The following is a 16,217-nucleotide window of genomic DNA, read 5'->3' on the forward strand; positions in this document are numbered from 1 at the left end:
TTTTTTTTTTTTTTTTTTTTTTTTTTTTTTTTTTTTTTTAATTCACTCAAATCACCGTAACAAACTATTTCGACTGTGTAAGTGCTTTCTTTGAAGTGGCACTTTTAAGTATCTAAAGCATCTAAAACTCTGAGGTCTCCTTCTTAAATGTGAAGAGGCTTAAATGTGAAGAGGCCTGAAAAAATACACTTGTGGTAGGTGAGGGAGTATCACTCACTTTTTGCTTTTTATAGCATGGCAATTGGTATTTCACAGAATGACAACAAGGGCTAGCAAGTAGCTGAAGTACTGCTGTGGGTTTGGTGTGTTCTGGTGATCTCAGGGTCTAAGGACTGTCACAAGAAAACCAAATATAAGTCTTTGTAATAAAATCTCATGAAATGGTATTGTTGTTGTTGCTATTATTATTATTAATTAGTATTATTATTTTGTCTGTATTGCGTACATACTTTTTTCTTTTATGTACTTTGCTACAGCACTAAATTGCAAATTTCTTAGGATGAGATATTTAGTTTGTACATAGTTTCAATAAATAAATTGAACTAACATTTTACTATTTTATTTGAGTTAGTATTTTGGAAAGGCTGGAAAAAACACAGATTTTTCATGGTATGAGTTATTTTAATGTTAGACAATAATGTAGAACACAGTGCATATGACCAGCTGCAATGACCACATATGTCTAACTCTGATATCCTTGTAAGATTTATGGTGCTGTTACTTTCTGATAATTCTAGAGGAAACAGTGTCTTCAGTTCTTGATTTCTCTCCATAAATTTGCAGTACTGTGCTGCCAGATGGCCAAATCCAAACCACTTTTAAATTAAAATTTATGTTAATATAGAATGCACAAGAACAAAGGTATTCATCCATATCACAAAACTGTATTCCATTTCTCCAGACGTACTGTAATGGTATGTAGTTTTTAGCAACTCAGTCAGCCTGTCCTATCCCAACCTTGGGCCTCACACCATCTATGTTTATAAAGGCAAACCCACATATGAAGCTCTGGGATGGTAAAGCAGAAGTCTTAGCAAAGGGTGCATTTGCAAATAAAAAGTGATTCAGATATAAGATATCGTGTATTACAAAATAATTGAAATATAGTACTTTCTCTTTTGGTTGCATCAGATAAATTAAATGTCATTTCATGGCTTCAAAGCCAAACTAGTGTTATGCATGGCCTACGAATCCTAAAACTGAAAAGAAGCATAAAATAAAGATAGCCACAAAGAAGGCAATATTGCTTTAATTTTATTTACTAAACTTGCAAAACATATGAATGTATAGCAATGCTAAAGATTACCTGCTGCTAGAACATCTTTTGAGATGGGTCAAAAGACATAACATGAAGTTTTTAATGGAAAACAGAAACTGAGGGGGAAAATGAGTTCTGTTCTCACATCCTTGTCTCCTCCAGTGGTCTGTTCATGAAATCTTGGATTGCCTGGTGGAGGGGTAACCATTTATTAATAGACGCTTTCAAAGCTGTAATCCACCTAGAAGAAAGGAAGACCAACTGTCTGTGATCAGTGTTATACATGCACTTTTATATCCTGTGAAACATGTCTTTATAAATTGTGTTTGTGCAGACGTTACTGTGCATATTGATTGTAGAGAAGCAGGAGACAAAGGAGTTGACTATAACAGCAGTGCATTTTAACACCAGTTTCCAGCATACTGAATAGCTTTGTCCTCTGTTCATTAAATTAAAATCCAATCCTGTAATTAGAAGGCTTTACACAAGCACAACTCCCACTGACAGCTGTAGAATTTGGCTGGATTGTGACGACAGGATTCACCTTCAGAACATGGTTTCATAGGCCAATTTTCAATTTTAATTATAAAGATCATTGTTGGAAGTAAATTATCCTTGGGAATGAGGAGGATATACATTCCATTAGTTTGAGCTTCTCTAATGAGAAGGTGCCATAGCTTTTCCGTTTAGTGTAATCACCCCCACAACATTGTGTAAGGAACCTTATTCAGATTTCTTTCTGAACCTCTGCAATCCAGCTCTGCTGTAGTTTCAGCATTGACAGTAACAGAATTGATGACTCACATGTGCCAGCATGTTGTACTGCAGTGTGACTAAAGCTAGAATTAAAGGAAAATCTGAGGGAAAAAGTGAAAACAGAATTAAAAGTTGTCAACAGATCTTCCCAAGCTACAGTGTTCCCTCTTTCCTGCAGTCTGGCAAATTAAAAAAAATAAAATAAAATAAAATAAAACACTTGGTTTACCTTTTGTTTTCGTTAACGTTTTCTGCACATAAGTAGAAAGTTTTAAACTCTTCAGATGGAGGTTTGAGTTCAATTACAGATCTTTTGGAGCCTAGAGACTGTTCACTCACAATATATCCCTGGAGGTAGAGGCCACCTGGTCAGAAAAAATAATATGCATCATATATATTGAACATACCATTAATGAAACTGCTGCCCATTACACGCATACTGATGATTCTTGAAAAATTAATTTTCAGAAGAATTGTGTTGGATGTTTCCATCGAATTATGCGGAATTTACAAGTAAAATATGAAAAATATGACTGTTATGTTTTATTATGAAAATTGATTTGTAAGTACTGTGGAGATCCATGCTTGATCTTTCTACAAGATCTCCTTTTTTTTTTTTTTTTTTTTTTTTTTTTTCTTTTTTTTTTTTTTTTAAGGTACATATATATATATAAATTATTATTATTATTATTATTATTATTATTACTATTATTTCCCTCAGCTGCTTGGTGTAGAATTTAATGGGAGTTCATTAAGCTCAGTTTTCAGCTCTGCCCCTGGTCTGCATCAGGAAAGGTCTATGCTTCTTTGGATGAAAGCAGTGTACAGGAGGTAAACATTTTTGTTGTTACAGACTAAATTTTCTCTTGGTTAATACTCCTGCTCCCAAATGTTTTGGCACAAATGTGTCTGTCTAGTTACTGGAACTTAAGAAACAGTTCTGTCGCATTATGAAAACTTACTCCAGCTCATTCTGTTTTGCCAGTGCCAACTCGAGAGATAATGGGAATAGCCATAAAAGTCCATTCATGACCCTAAAATCAACAAGTATGAATATGACTACAAAAAAAGGATGTTGGTTTAGTAAGAAAGTGTCCTGATCTGAAGTATGGACATACTAAAAGTTATACTGAAGTTATGCCATACTAAAAGTTAAGACTGAAAAGGATTATGGATGTGAATTTTGAGAATAGCTACAATCGTGCTGCAGTGAGTTTCTTCTGTGCTAAACTCTTGCTCTCAGAACTGTATGAACATCCAAGATTCAGAGGTTTGATTTTAGTTGGTTAATTATAGCAACTGCTTCAAGTTAAACTTGAAAATTTTGTTTTATCTGTCAGGTACTTTAGACATTTTATGCACACTGAAATTAAAATGATCTATACTTTAGTTCATTAAAATCAATGATATATGACCTAAAGACATAAATAGAAACAGTATTAGCATCATAGAGTGACGTCTATATACTTTCTGTCAGTATAGCACAATTTTGTTTGTATGTGTAGTTCCAGCATATTTAGTACAATCTTCCCAACTTGCAGTCATCCACTTTGTCCAGCATACAATCATCGGTATAGTTTTATTTAGCTTGTCTTTGAATATGAAGTGGCAAAATATTTATTCTAGCTTTTGATGTGCTTTTCTCTTTCTTTAAAAATTAAAGGGATATAAATTTCAAAATTTAAAAGAATCCTGGAGTCAGTACTGGTTCTCCTTATTTAACATGAGTAGCTGGAATGCCATTATAGTCCTCGCCAGCCAGCTGTGAATGAAAGGCATTGCACAGAATCTGACGTTTTCATTTTAGCTGTTATTTTGTTTTTCAGATGTCACTCAACAACAATGGTGCATATATTCCCTTTGTACATATATGGTGAATAGCCAAAAGACCTATGGAGCTGATTAACTACAGTTCCTGTTTCTGACTTCAAGGTCAGTATTATTATTATTTTTTTAGTTCTCACATTTAATGACAAGAGCAGCAAATTTACGCTACAGCATTGAACATGATATGGAGGAGTGAGAATCTGTAGTGAAATTAGAAAAAAACAAGAGCGGCAATAACAAGAGATAAAACACTACTGTACAGAAGAAATTGTATGTAGTAGAATATTTAAACACCAAAATGACAAATTTAGCAGTAGGACCATAGGCTTGGATGTCATAAATACGTAATCCTTAATTTTTGCCTTTCCACTAATTCATTGTTTAACTCTGGGCATACTATCAGTGTCCTTTGGAAATTACTGGTCCTTTCATATGTATGGCCTTTTGCAGATGAAAGGTCCTATGTAAGTGATGTAAAGTGGAAAGCCTCATCTGATTGTTTGGAGAATAGCATAAACCCCAAGAAAAAAATTCCCTTTAGCTGCTTAGTAAGCAAAAGTACAACAGCATTTCCTTTCTGATTCTTTGTCTGCCAGCTTCCTTAGGAGAGGGAGAGTGCATTTACAGGTCCTGACTAATACCCTTCTTCCTTGGAAAGCTTTTTTTCCTTTTTTATTTTATTTTTCATTTTTAATTATTTTTAATGAATTTTCACAGGATTTTGCCTGCAGGCTCTCTTGAGTGCCTGAAACTCAGCTGCCTGAAAGTCAGCTTCAGGGCTGCTTGTGACTGATGCCTGGTAACCTTGTCATGTTGCTGCTTTCATGGAGTGGCCAGACACCCTCCTCCTCTGTTATGAGAGCTGCTAGACAGCTCCACGGCTTTTCAGCTTAGCTGCAAAGAGACATGCCAAACCCTGTTGCACCAACCTCTGCTGCAGGAGGGAAGTTCTGCCTGTCACTGAGAGGACTGCCTTTGCGAAGGCTGTGTGAAAGCCTGGTAATGGCAGAAAAAAACAACCACACAATGTCCCTTCCTCTGAGGATGTAACACTCACTAGTCAGCGTTCAACAGACTGCCATTAATGGAATGGAGTCAAACTCTGTTCCGGAAAGAAAACTTCAGACCAAAAAGAAAAGATTTTGGGAGGGGAGAGGGAAGGGGGATGAGGAGACTGTTTTATTGAAAAGAGGTTGAGTTTAGTTTTTCTATGCTCATCTTCATAGAACTGTGTTAGTTTGCTGATAGGAAACTTTCAATAATGGTCAAAGTTCTGTTTGGAAAACTGCAATGAAACATCTCTGCTTTCAGGATTATTTGAAATCTCTCAGGGTCACCCCTACCTTGGGCAGGTGTGGAGCGGAGAGTGGCATAGAAGTACAAGCAGCCATCCTTCAGAATGCAGTAGTGCTGAATCCAGACATCTTTGCTTCTGTCCAGCTGGTGGAGGAGCCCCAAGCACTCTGGGTTTTTGATGGCCAAGGGCGGCAGTGTAGTGTTATGCAGTGTGACATCTACCCACACATGGTTCTGTAAAGAAAGCATGAAATTAACAGTTGTGATAAGAAATTAAGGAAGCCCTGCTAGTATGAAAAGACACTGTCTCTGGTCCCCTTTTAGGAAATAAGCTTTAGTTGTGAAAACAATTTGTGAAGTCAACTCTGAATATGTAATTGAAAAGCCTATATTTGATGTCAAATAGTGATTCACTTCTTCTTCCATGTTAAAATAATTGTCTTTTCTGTATCTATTCTTTTTTTCAGTACAGATTTTTGCCAGTAGAAACAGGCATACTTCAAATCTGCATTGAGAAACTTCTTGCTTGACTTTATCAGTCTTTATTTTATGTAATCTGGCTAGATAAAGTACACCTCCTAACCTCTGCATTACAGAGGAAGTGTGGTGGTGTCTGAGGCCAGAATACAGCACTCAGACTTGGATGGCAGCATTACCAAAAATTAAGTGCTTGCGGATGGCCTTCCCAGCCCTTTCTTGGTAGCAGAGTCTCCTCCATTACTAATATGATCTCATTGTCATTTCTGTGGTGAAAAAAAAAAAACAAAAAACAAAAAACAAAAAACACCCATAATATACAGCCATTATATAGGTTATTTATATTAATCCAGAAAAAGAGTCAGGAAAAAAAAATAGCCTTTTCATAGTAAGAGCAACTTGCCTAAAGTGAGCTTGCAATATTTCTTCTGCTGCTTTAAATCTGAAAGGTGCTAGGAACTCAGTCTCTCCAGCAAATCCTACATTTTTTTTTGCTTGTCTGCAACAGATATTTAAAATCATGCATCAACCAGTATCATTGTCATTTGAAATTTAGGAGAATGTGTGCAATATCAACAGCATCCTGAATGTTTCCACAGAGGTTTTCTTTTGCAATTATCTCCCTTCCTTTCTTCACTCTCACTCTCATTCTTCTCTTTCTTTCTTCTCTCTCTTTCTTTCTTTCTCTCTCTTTCTCACTTTCTTTCTCTTTCTTTCTCTCTCTCTCTTTCTCTTTTTCTCTTTCCTCTCTTCTCTCTTTCCTTCATTCCTTCTTCCTTTCTTTTTCTTTCTTTCTCTCTCTTTCTTCCTTTCTTCCTTTCTTTCTTTTCTTTCTTTCTTTCTCTCTTTCTCTCTCTCTTTTTATTCTTTTTTTTTTTTTTTTCTTTTTTTTTCATATTCTCTTTCTTTATGTCTTTCTATCCTTCTTTGTCTCCACAAGCCAATGGTGGAAAGAAACCTGACAAAATATAAATAGCTCTATGCTTTGTTATGAACAGGGAACCAGCTTGGACCTATTGCAGTGAAGTGCATAAGATGACTCTACTAATAATAGACATATGCATAAAATATTGTAAATTCATTAAGAAGAGATGATGATGGTTTGTTGTGGGTCCTACCGTAACACACTAGCTATACTAAAAAGCCAGTAAAAAAAAAAAAAAAACAACATAGCAAAATAAATAAATAAATAAATAAAATAAACTGTTTATTCAACTGAATGAAAAAACATATTGAAGGAAGGAATTAATTTGATATAGAGTGTTCATTAAAAGCAGAACTTAGGCAATGAAAGCAAAATATTAAATCAAAGTTTTGTTTTTGTTTTTTTTTTTTTTTAGAAAAGGATATTGTTTGCTAAAAAAAACAAACACTAAAAAATATAAAGTGATCAGAAGTAAGATGTGGTAGCAAAGAAAGCATGACAGATGCTTCAGTATATAAAAAGATGGATCTTTTTATCTAAAAAGTTATTTTTGCATGTTACACTGAAGAATGGTTCTTTTGATGCATTTTATTTTGTGTATATATGCCCTTCGCATTTTTGGCTGAGACTATATTGTTTCTTTTGGGTTGTGAACATTGTGGACGTTTTAAATGGTTTGATTTATTTGTGCTGGTTTTAAGTATCTGCATCCTTTGTATTTTTTTAAGCAACATTTTCAGTTTGAATATACTTAGACATAAGTTTGGTTTTGTACTTATAATCTCATCTAGAAAATGAAACTCAAATATATATCTTTGGTTTTATTTTAGTGGAAGAAAAAATACATTCAGAAAAAAGGCTTCCTTCCACTGATTGGAAACCTGTTAAAACATACTTCTAAAGGGGTCACTTCCTTGCTCTGAGTTGAGAGAAGGAAGAAAGATTTTTTTATTTTTATTTTTATTTTTTTTTCTGCACTGTATTAATGCAGGTTATCATTTGTATGTTAGTATTTTATTTGATTTTTATAGAAGATTTTATTTTATCTACCAAAAGGTAGACTTTGATACTTATTCTGTGTTTGAGCCTCAGTTTTTTTTTGCTAAAAAACAAACAAACAAACAAGATGGTTCCGTAGCTAAATCCTTTTTTAAAAAAAGTTTTTACAGATCTACAGCACATTCTTATAAAGGTGGTCTGTCTATAGGAGGAAAAAGAATCAGGAAAGGGCAGGCTAAAGCCATTTCAACTCCTATGCTTCCCAACCTGGAATCCCCAGAACAGGCTTTGCAGCTCCTGGTCTGGGGGCAGCCTGGACCTATTTGTACTAAGTTATGTTGGACTGTGAAAGGTCTCTCATAAGCAGCTGAAGTTCATATAAGGCCATGTTTCTCACAGCCACAGGGACCAGTGGAGAACATAGCTATATAAAGAGGTAGAGAGATAAGTCAAAATGTATAAGTTAACTAATCTCTCTTCATCTCATAAAATACATAAAACCACCTCCCCCCCAGTATTCTGTCTGAAGTGACAGTGAATAGTCTCAAAAAGAGGGTAGCTTGCAATCAAGACACACTTGCAGGGAATATCTAAGAAGATACAGCCCTTCTTTTAGTGTATTCCAAATAGTGTTACTTCAAGAAGAACATGTGGTAGTGAGTCTTCTCTCCGATGCTCATTCTCTTCCTCCCTCCCTTCTCACTACCCCCATTTAGGTCATGTTTCTGAACTAGCTGAAAGCTGCTGTTATCTGAAGAGAGAACATTTTGATTCATACCACCATATGGCTGCAAAACATATTTGCTGAAACACAATCATGTGTGTACACGGCTTTCAAATTGGAGCTGATTCACATCCCAGCAGCCCAGAACAAATGTGTGCAGCTTCCATGTTGTTGTCTGTGCTTGGCTGCGCACAAATACATGTACGGTCTCTCATTCTTCTCCGCAATCTACTGTGCCATGCTTTTCATGTAAATAAAGCATTACCTGATGGACAGGATGAACAGCTTTCTCCATAGCCTCCAGCCACCTATAAAATGACCAAAACCAAGAATAGCTTAGTTTGGTAGAACAGAATAGATGTGCTTCAGTGCCTCTTTTAATTCCTGCTGAAGCAGCTTTCAAAGGGATATGCAATTTTCAGGACACATTCAAGGCTTGAAGATAGCAAAGTAGTGGTTTAAATCTAAATAAATACTGCTAACTTGCAGAAAGGTAAGTCTCAGCTTGCTGTATAACATTGTAATAAATTAGAGCAATACTGCAGACAGGATGAAGGTATACATTTTGGACATAATTCACCATGTCAGGCTAAATGATCCTTCTTCTTGTGTCATTGTTGTAATGTAGATATGGAATTTTTAGAAAAAATGAGGCATCCTGAAACTGGAGGTTTCAAAATAAAGCAAGATATTTGTTGTCACTCTCTCTTTTATTTTTTTTTATTTTTTAATTATATTATTATTATTATTATTTATACCATGGACAGCATAGCAATAGGGAGTAGAAAATGCTGCAATATTGCTATAGTGGACACTATGTTAAGTACTAAGATTATAGAAAAAAGATGTGTGAATGAATCAATCTTAGAAAATGTCATCCTGCTTTACAGCTTTGTATTTCTGGTAATGAACAATAAAACAAGAGAAAATTAGGCTGTTATTAATATATTTTTAAATTAAAACCTATAAATGATTCATTATCTTTTCAGTGATTTTAGTACTTTTGTCTGCTATAGTTTTAGGGAAATGCAGAAATGTTTTTGAAGAAAATTTTTGAAAACTCTAAGAAGAGCCTAAATTTTTCCATCGCTTATCATTTCTAATATGCTTTTGTGGCATGTTCACACTTTAAAGTTCAAAATTAATGATGTGACAGAATGACAGAAAGGGAAACAGAAGATGGGATTGCATTTATTACTTGAAATATCCTTGCCAGGCAGAAGCAAGACCATTGGTGGGAAAGGACCAATAAGCAAGATAACATCCACAGGAAGATTCAGACTTCCACTTGTATATAGCAATTGAGGAGAAGGAATGAGAAAATGAGAATATCTTTTTATTTTTTATTTATTTTATTTTTTTTCCTAGAAGTAACTTTAATAAGGGGAATTTGGGGAAATCCTGACATGAGTGTTAAAGACTTGATGAAAAAAAAACTATTTCTTCTCATCAAAATAAAGACGGTAAACTCTGAAGATAAAAAATATTCTTGAAACTTATGCAAATAAAAATCAGAAACACCCTCTTTCCCATAAGTAGTTGACAGTTTTATTGTTTGTATGTTTGTTCTGTTTTGTTTTATTTTTCCTATTGATCAAGGCAGGTCTTGCAAATATCCCACAAAAATTCAACCTTCCTCTCCCCATCCCAGAATAACAAAACTGATCCTATTAAATGAAAGATCACTTACCTCTTCATTTCTTGGTTGGAAGTTGCACAGAAATAGAAAATCCTGTTTCCAGTTTGAGGGATACACTTAAAAACAAATGGTTTACCCAGACTGGTATCAGCACCAATTTCTGCTCCTTCCAACTTTGTTACTTCCAGGGGTCTGCACTTCCCTTCATCCTGCCGTTAGAAGGAAGAAAGCTGTGCCAAGGTGCAGAGCTGATAAAGGGCTGATCCCTGTGAGATGGAATCAACTCAGGGAACATTTAGAGGTGTAGAAGATGGTGAATGGACTTTCAAATTATTCTAATCTTCGTTCATTTTAAGGATTAGTAGCCTCAGAAAATACAGCACAGCACAAAAGACAAACTAGTCACCTTCTAAATTTGCTTCTTTGTTTCTGGCTATTATTATTATTTTTTAATTTATTTTTTACTTCATCGGAAGTTATATCTTTGTGTAGAAACCTCACCAGCTATTTGTAAATATTCCAACTTCTGTGGGTGCAGATGAGTAAGAGTGGGATTTTCAAAGTGCACTGAAAAATTTATGGGCATGAAGCTCTTCAGCAAGCAGTGCTGCTTGCAGTCTGGCTTTATGCTGAGAACCTCACATATATGTGCAGATAGAGCGAACAATTCAGAAACTAGTGAGCGTAATTTAAAAGGATGGATTTCAATTCCTTTGTAAAGTTGCCCAAAATATCAGCATATTTGTAAAAATTCCCATTAATTTTGAACAATGTTCAATAGAAAGCCTTCCAAAATCTTTTTTACAGTATTGTCATGGGTTGAGTTAAAGCTTGGAGACTGAAGAGTATTGTCAGTGTCTTTCTATGTGGTTTCTTATAAGAAGCCCTTAAACTCCTTAATATAAGTAGGTAGGTGAAACAGTTCCTCCTCCCACCTTCCCATCACAAGTCCCCTCAAGTACATGACTTAACTCAAAACAAAGCTGCACACATATGGACAGTGAACCCTGGCTGTGTTTTAAGTAATAGTCTTAGTCCCTTGCTTTTAAGAACTATGACTGGTGCTCCAGCAATTGCATCAAATTTGCCAGCCGTAAAATGGAAAACACAAGTTAATGTTGGGACTTATGAAGAGCACTAGTCCTGTTTGCAAAATACAGAGACGGAGTCTCACAGAAAACAATCAATTCATTATTTGGAGTTAATTAAATATTATGAGTAGAAGAGGAATTATAAATGCCTCATGTAAATATTTTGTTAGCCTGGAAATAAACATATCCTTCTATGAACAGAATACCCACCTATTACATATCTGCATACTTATATGTTCATTGGCATATATAATTGTTCTTATATTTTTCTTTAGAAACAAAATAACCCATAATACTGAAAACCAGTACAAATAAATATTCACAAATGCATTTCCTAGATTCTGTTTTCTTATTTTTTCTTTTTTAAAATGCAAAACTAAAGTCACTACAGTAGATGAAGACAATCGGGAAAGTTGTCGGTACTGTGTGACCTACTTTGCTTATAATATCTTCAGACACAAAAATACATTGCAAAGATAACATAACCAAAATACATATTCCAGGTCCAAATCTCATTCTACTATGGAGAATAATATGAAAATTTAGGGGCATAATAATATAATAATATGAAAATATTATTTATAATATAATTATTTATAATATACATATTTATAATATAATTATTTATAATATACATATAATATAATAATATGAAAATATAATAATATGAAAATCTAGGGCAATAGAGTGTTATCCACCAGGATCCCACCTGTGGTCAGTTTTCTGCTGACTGTCCTAGATTGTAGCCTGACTTGCAAGAGTCACTGCAAGTGCTCAAAAGGCTGTTGTGACCTCTGTAATGGCACATCCCTATAAAATACTTTTCTAAACACTTTCTGTGATGCCTAGAATGAATGCAGCTAGAGATCTGTGGCATCAAGAATGATTTATGTCCACTCCTTTTCAAATGAATATATCTAGGAAAGGAAAAAGATGGATTTAATACATTCATTGCAAAGTGAGACCAGATGTTCTTCATAGACTAAAAGACAAACTCTCTCCCCTAAATCTGAAAAGCCAGAGGTAAAGGGCATTTCTTTTCACTGATGTGACTATCATAAATAACATCTTGACAGCATTCCTTTTGTAAAAAAAAAAAAAAAAAAAAAAAAAAAAAAAAAAAAACACCTTTGTTACAAAAAGTGAAAAAGCTATATGGCTGAAAAAATCAGCACAAAACTTACTTCGTATGCATGTGACTGAGTGTAACCCACCGATGATATTGCCAATTTTGAACTTAATATAACCGCCAGATGCTGTCTGAGTTGATGATATGTGCCATACAGATTTGAAATGAACTTCCTTGGATTTTTGCTATGACAACACTGTTCTGCACTTAAGTCAAAAAGATTTTTTGTTCTATCAGATACTTCATGGCAGTTCATAATATCAAATATAGATAAAGTCCTCTGGGTAGAGGGCAGAAAGCATAAGCTACTTTGGTAAATTTATTCTAATAATAAAAGTAGGAATAATAGAATAATAGGAAGTAACCATTCACTTGTTGATAGTTTTCTTCAGGTAGCCTTACTTTTAGGGGAAATATTTCTGAAAATAAATAAATAAAAATAAAAATGAGAGGTTAAAATTAAAGAAATGTAATAGGAAAGTAAGCATCTAGGCTTCTCCTAATTTTAACGTATGAAATGGTCGTTAAGGTAGGATATGTAGTTTGAGGTGGTGCTCACAAATCAGCCCTATTTAATTTGGTGTAATTATTTCCAGAAGATAAATAACATTCATAGCATTTCCTGATTGATTCAATGGATTTTGTTTGAGCAGGGTCATATTTGCTCTTCTAGTTAAGCTGCTTTGTCTAATAGAAATGAAAAACTGAAAACATATATGAAGATATGAGATATAATATTTTATATTATTTGCAGTGAAAGAAATCAGTCAACAACAGGAGCAACTACCAACAGATTAAAATTAAACTACACAAGACTGTAAGTACTAGGAAAATGGAATAGAAATTAACGGTACATAAAACAAGATCATATCCTAAGAAAATATTATAAGAAATCTAAAATACAAAGTCAAAACTGAGCACTGCTAGAAAGCAGAAAATGAAAGTTCAAGGGGCCGGCAGTGCAAAGTGTAAAGTAGTGACCGCTAGGTCACTGGTTCTGATTGGTTTCAGGTCAGTAGTTATATGAGATTTTTTTACTGTCTAAATGTCTTCTCATGGCTTCTAAAATGTTTTCCTCTGTGTGCCCCTGTTTTCTTAAACTAGACTTGTCTAAAATGAGACAGGGAAATGAGCTTTTCTCTTTTTGCTTCTTATTTCCCATTTGCCCAACTTTCTCCACCAAAGCTGATGTGACTATGACCCTCTCTGCCACTCAGGCTCACAGTCTGAGTAGACCATCTAAATGACCATGTCAGTTTCTGGTTTCCTCTTTCCAGCTACTCTGTGACTTATGGACTTATGGTGCTGCTTGCTTAGTAGTACCTCTAAGATCTTGCCCTCCATCTCTCTCTCTCTCTCCTTTTTTTTTTTTTTTTTTTTTTTAAATCATCGTGCTTTGTGGTAGGTTTGTTGTTGTTTTGATATTTACAAAATTACTGCTAGAGCATGTTTGCACTTCTTCTGTTAGCTGAGCACATAGGATAGTCTAAAGCAGAGGAAAGGACTCATATGCCAGTGAACAGAGAGCTCTAGACTCGAGGTCTCTTTGTATGGCATTTTTCTCAAATAGAACTAAATTGTTTAGGTATTCATCGTGTTTTGCTTTAAATCTTTTATATCTTTTAAATCCTTTATATCTTACTAAATAAGCAAAACTCCTCTGATTTGAAGGGCTTAATTATCCCACACCTAGCTGTATTGGCTCTCAGATGACGTCCAATCAAGTGGTCTTGTAATATGATTAATCTTCAAATTCCAGTTGATTCCTTTGCTGAGTTTGAGTCTTTTGCTGCAATTCATTGCACAATAGGTAATGAAGAATTTCCAGGACCAAGTGTCATAGGAAGAACTATGGGTTACAGTTTTGAAAAACTTGAATCAAATAATATATATCTGATTATGACTCTCTCTGGGTCAGGGTATGCAATCTGTTGGCAGCCAAAATTAACTCTTGCATCATACCAGCCAAGAGTATTTAACATTTATTAATTGAAAGAATACTGCAGAAATATTGGAAACCTTGGAGTCAGCAGCTCCTTAAATGTAAGTTGAAAAATGTATCCTGGAGCCATGGGAGTCATGGAAAACACAGAGAAGAAATCAGATTGTATTCCAGCTCTAAATGATGTGGCAGCTCCCAGACTGTGATGATAAAGCTCCAAGCAAGAATGAAGAAAACATAGAGGTGGTATCTTTATGAGCAATGGCTCAGACCTAAATCTATTTATAGCTAAGCCTTTTATATAAAGTGCTTAGGATTAGTGATGAATACACAGGCCTGTACAGCAGAACAAAGGGCTGAATGTTAGTCTTAGATTGAAATGCTGTGAAAGGTCCGCACATGGCAGCCAGGGGATTTCTTTCTTGCTATAATAATTGGACCTTGTACATACCACAGGAATCAAGATACTTTAAAAGCATCTTTTCTTCTCTTTATTCTATTCTACTGGGAGCAATAGAATAGAGTGCACACAAGCAACCAGAAGCATGTACTGTAGTGTCTGAGTTTCAGTTTTTTTGTAAGTACACTTTCCTTAAAATGCCCCTGTTCCCACGTATGGAGACAGAATTCTAGAAAGAAAGGGGAACATTTAAGTCTGCATTTAAATTTTGTTTCTGTGCCGAGTGAGGGTTTTTATTTCTGCTATGAGGCCTGGTGCAAAAAGATGAGTCTCAATATGAATAAAGGGTAAATAGAAGTCTGGAATCCAGCTGGTTAAAGGCTTTGCATAAATGTTGGTGTTGAATGTTATTTGCAATAAAAAGAAATAGCAAACTGTAATGCACTTTCCAGGTGTTCTGAATAAGGAAGAGGGTGAGAAGGGAACAATTTACAAACACAAACATATATTAACAGAGACAGCTAAGTAGCAGCAATTTTCTTTACAGATGACCCCCTAATTAAAGAATACTCAATGAGGAAAGAATTTTGTTTATGAAAAAAAAAAAGTGAAGGTTATGGACCCTTAGAATGTGAACTGCACTGTATAATTACCTGAGCAATATTTAATTGCCAGCGTACTGTCTGTGTCAAACTGTGATAAACAGAGAAAACTAGATTCTGTTGAGCTATTGAAATGGATTGGTTTCTTAATGGAAACAAGAAAGCAGCCTAACATCAGAACATTTCATTGTTGTAATTGATGTTTATTAGGCTGGGGTCTAATTTCTTTTGATTGTTAAGATATATTAAGAATTATTAAACTGTCTTCATTCCCCCTGCCATTTCCTCAGCTTTTACATAGTCACTCACAGTAAGACTGAAAGCTTCCTGGAGTCATTAAACTTGTGAGACAAAGAAATGCAAATCAAAATTCATTTTATATTATAAGCATGAATGCTGACAAAAAGTACATTCCTTCACTTCCATTGTGGTCAATGGAGTACTTCTCACTGAGTATGTGTTCTCACAACAGTTACATGTTGCATTTTTCTTGCAGCATGTTCCAGAACATAACAACCACGAAAAACTGTCATGAAGGACATTTCTCTAATGGTTGAGCTACACTTAAAGGTGAATTTGCTTCTGTCTTCACTCACAGATCAGTTTGTTCTTACATCTCAATCTCTAAAACAAGCACTTTCTTACTCTCACGATAGTGATTTCCAGCGTAACTACTTTCAACTTAATTGCTCCTACTTCTTCCATCACATTTCTTCTTTTTACTTTCCTACTTTTAGCCTATCCAAATTTTGGTAACATTGTATTTGTTTTTAATTAAGCTTGTTCCACATCAGTCTTAGCTGAGGGAATTGAGGAGGGAAATGGAATAACTGACAAATGTAACATAAGCACCTGACAGACAGCTGATTTTACTAGAATCCACCAGTCTTGGATTTCTGGAAAATATTATGTCTGCAAGGGAAACACATCAAAATCATAGTTTCCTGTTTGGAACCAGTCATCTTTATAGTTTCTCCTAGACCACAACCTCAGTGACATGTGCTTCATATTTCCCCTTGCAGGTACTGTATTGGTCCCCTGTCTCACTCTGCTCTTTCCCAGAGTTTTTTATGGCAAAGGGACAGAAAATAGTTACTGGAAACATAGTAAGACACCAAACAGAAAGGTGGTTAAAAATATGATGTTTTGTTA

The 16,217-nt window shown here is 34.9% G+C and overlaps 1 protein-coding gene across 1 annotated transcript in view; it reads right to left on the reverse strand.

Annotated features, from left to right (window-relative positions):
• Window positions 1-910: 910 nt before the first annotated feature.
• The window catches only part of LOC118156145, a 49,751-nt gene continuing 34,444 nt past the window's right edge, over window positions 911-16,217 (reverse strand). Inside the window, exons 9-13 of the mRNA XM_035309959.1 lie at window positions 9,953-10,110; window positions 8,528-8,570; window positions 5,185-5,371; window positions 2,244-2,379; window positions 911-1,499 (exon numbers count right to left, since the gene is read on the reverse strand). Coding sequence (XP_035165850.1) covers window positions 1,400-1,499; window positions 2,244-2,379; window positions 5,185-5,371; window positions 8,528-8,570; window positions 9,953-10,110 — 624 coding nt within the window. The 3' untranslated portion in view covers window positions 911-1,399. The remainder of the gene's footprint in view (window positions 1,500-2,243; window positions 2,380-5,184; window positions 5,372-8,527; window positions 8,571-9,952; window positions 10,111-16,217) is intronic.

This window comes from Oxyura jamaicensis, chromosome Z, assembly GCF_011077185.1.
Source record: "Oxyura jamaicensis isolate SHBP4307 breed ruddy duck chromosome Z, BPBGC_Ojam_1.0, whole genome shotgun sequence".
Classification (NCBI taxonomy): domain Eukaryota; kingdom Metazoa; phylum Chordata; class Aves; order Anseriformes; family Anatidae; genus Oxyura; species Oxyura jamaicensis.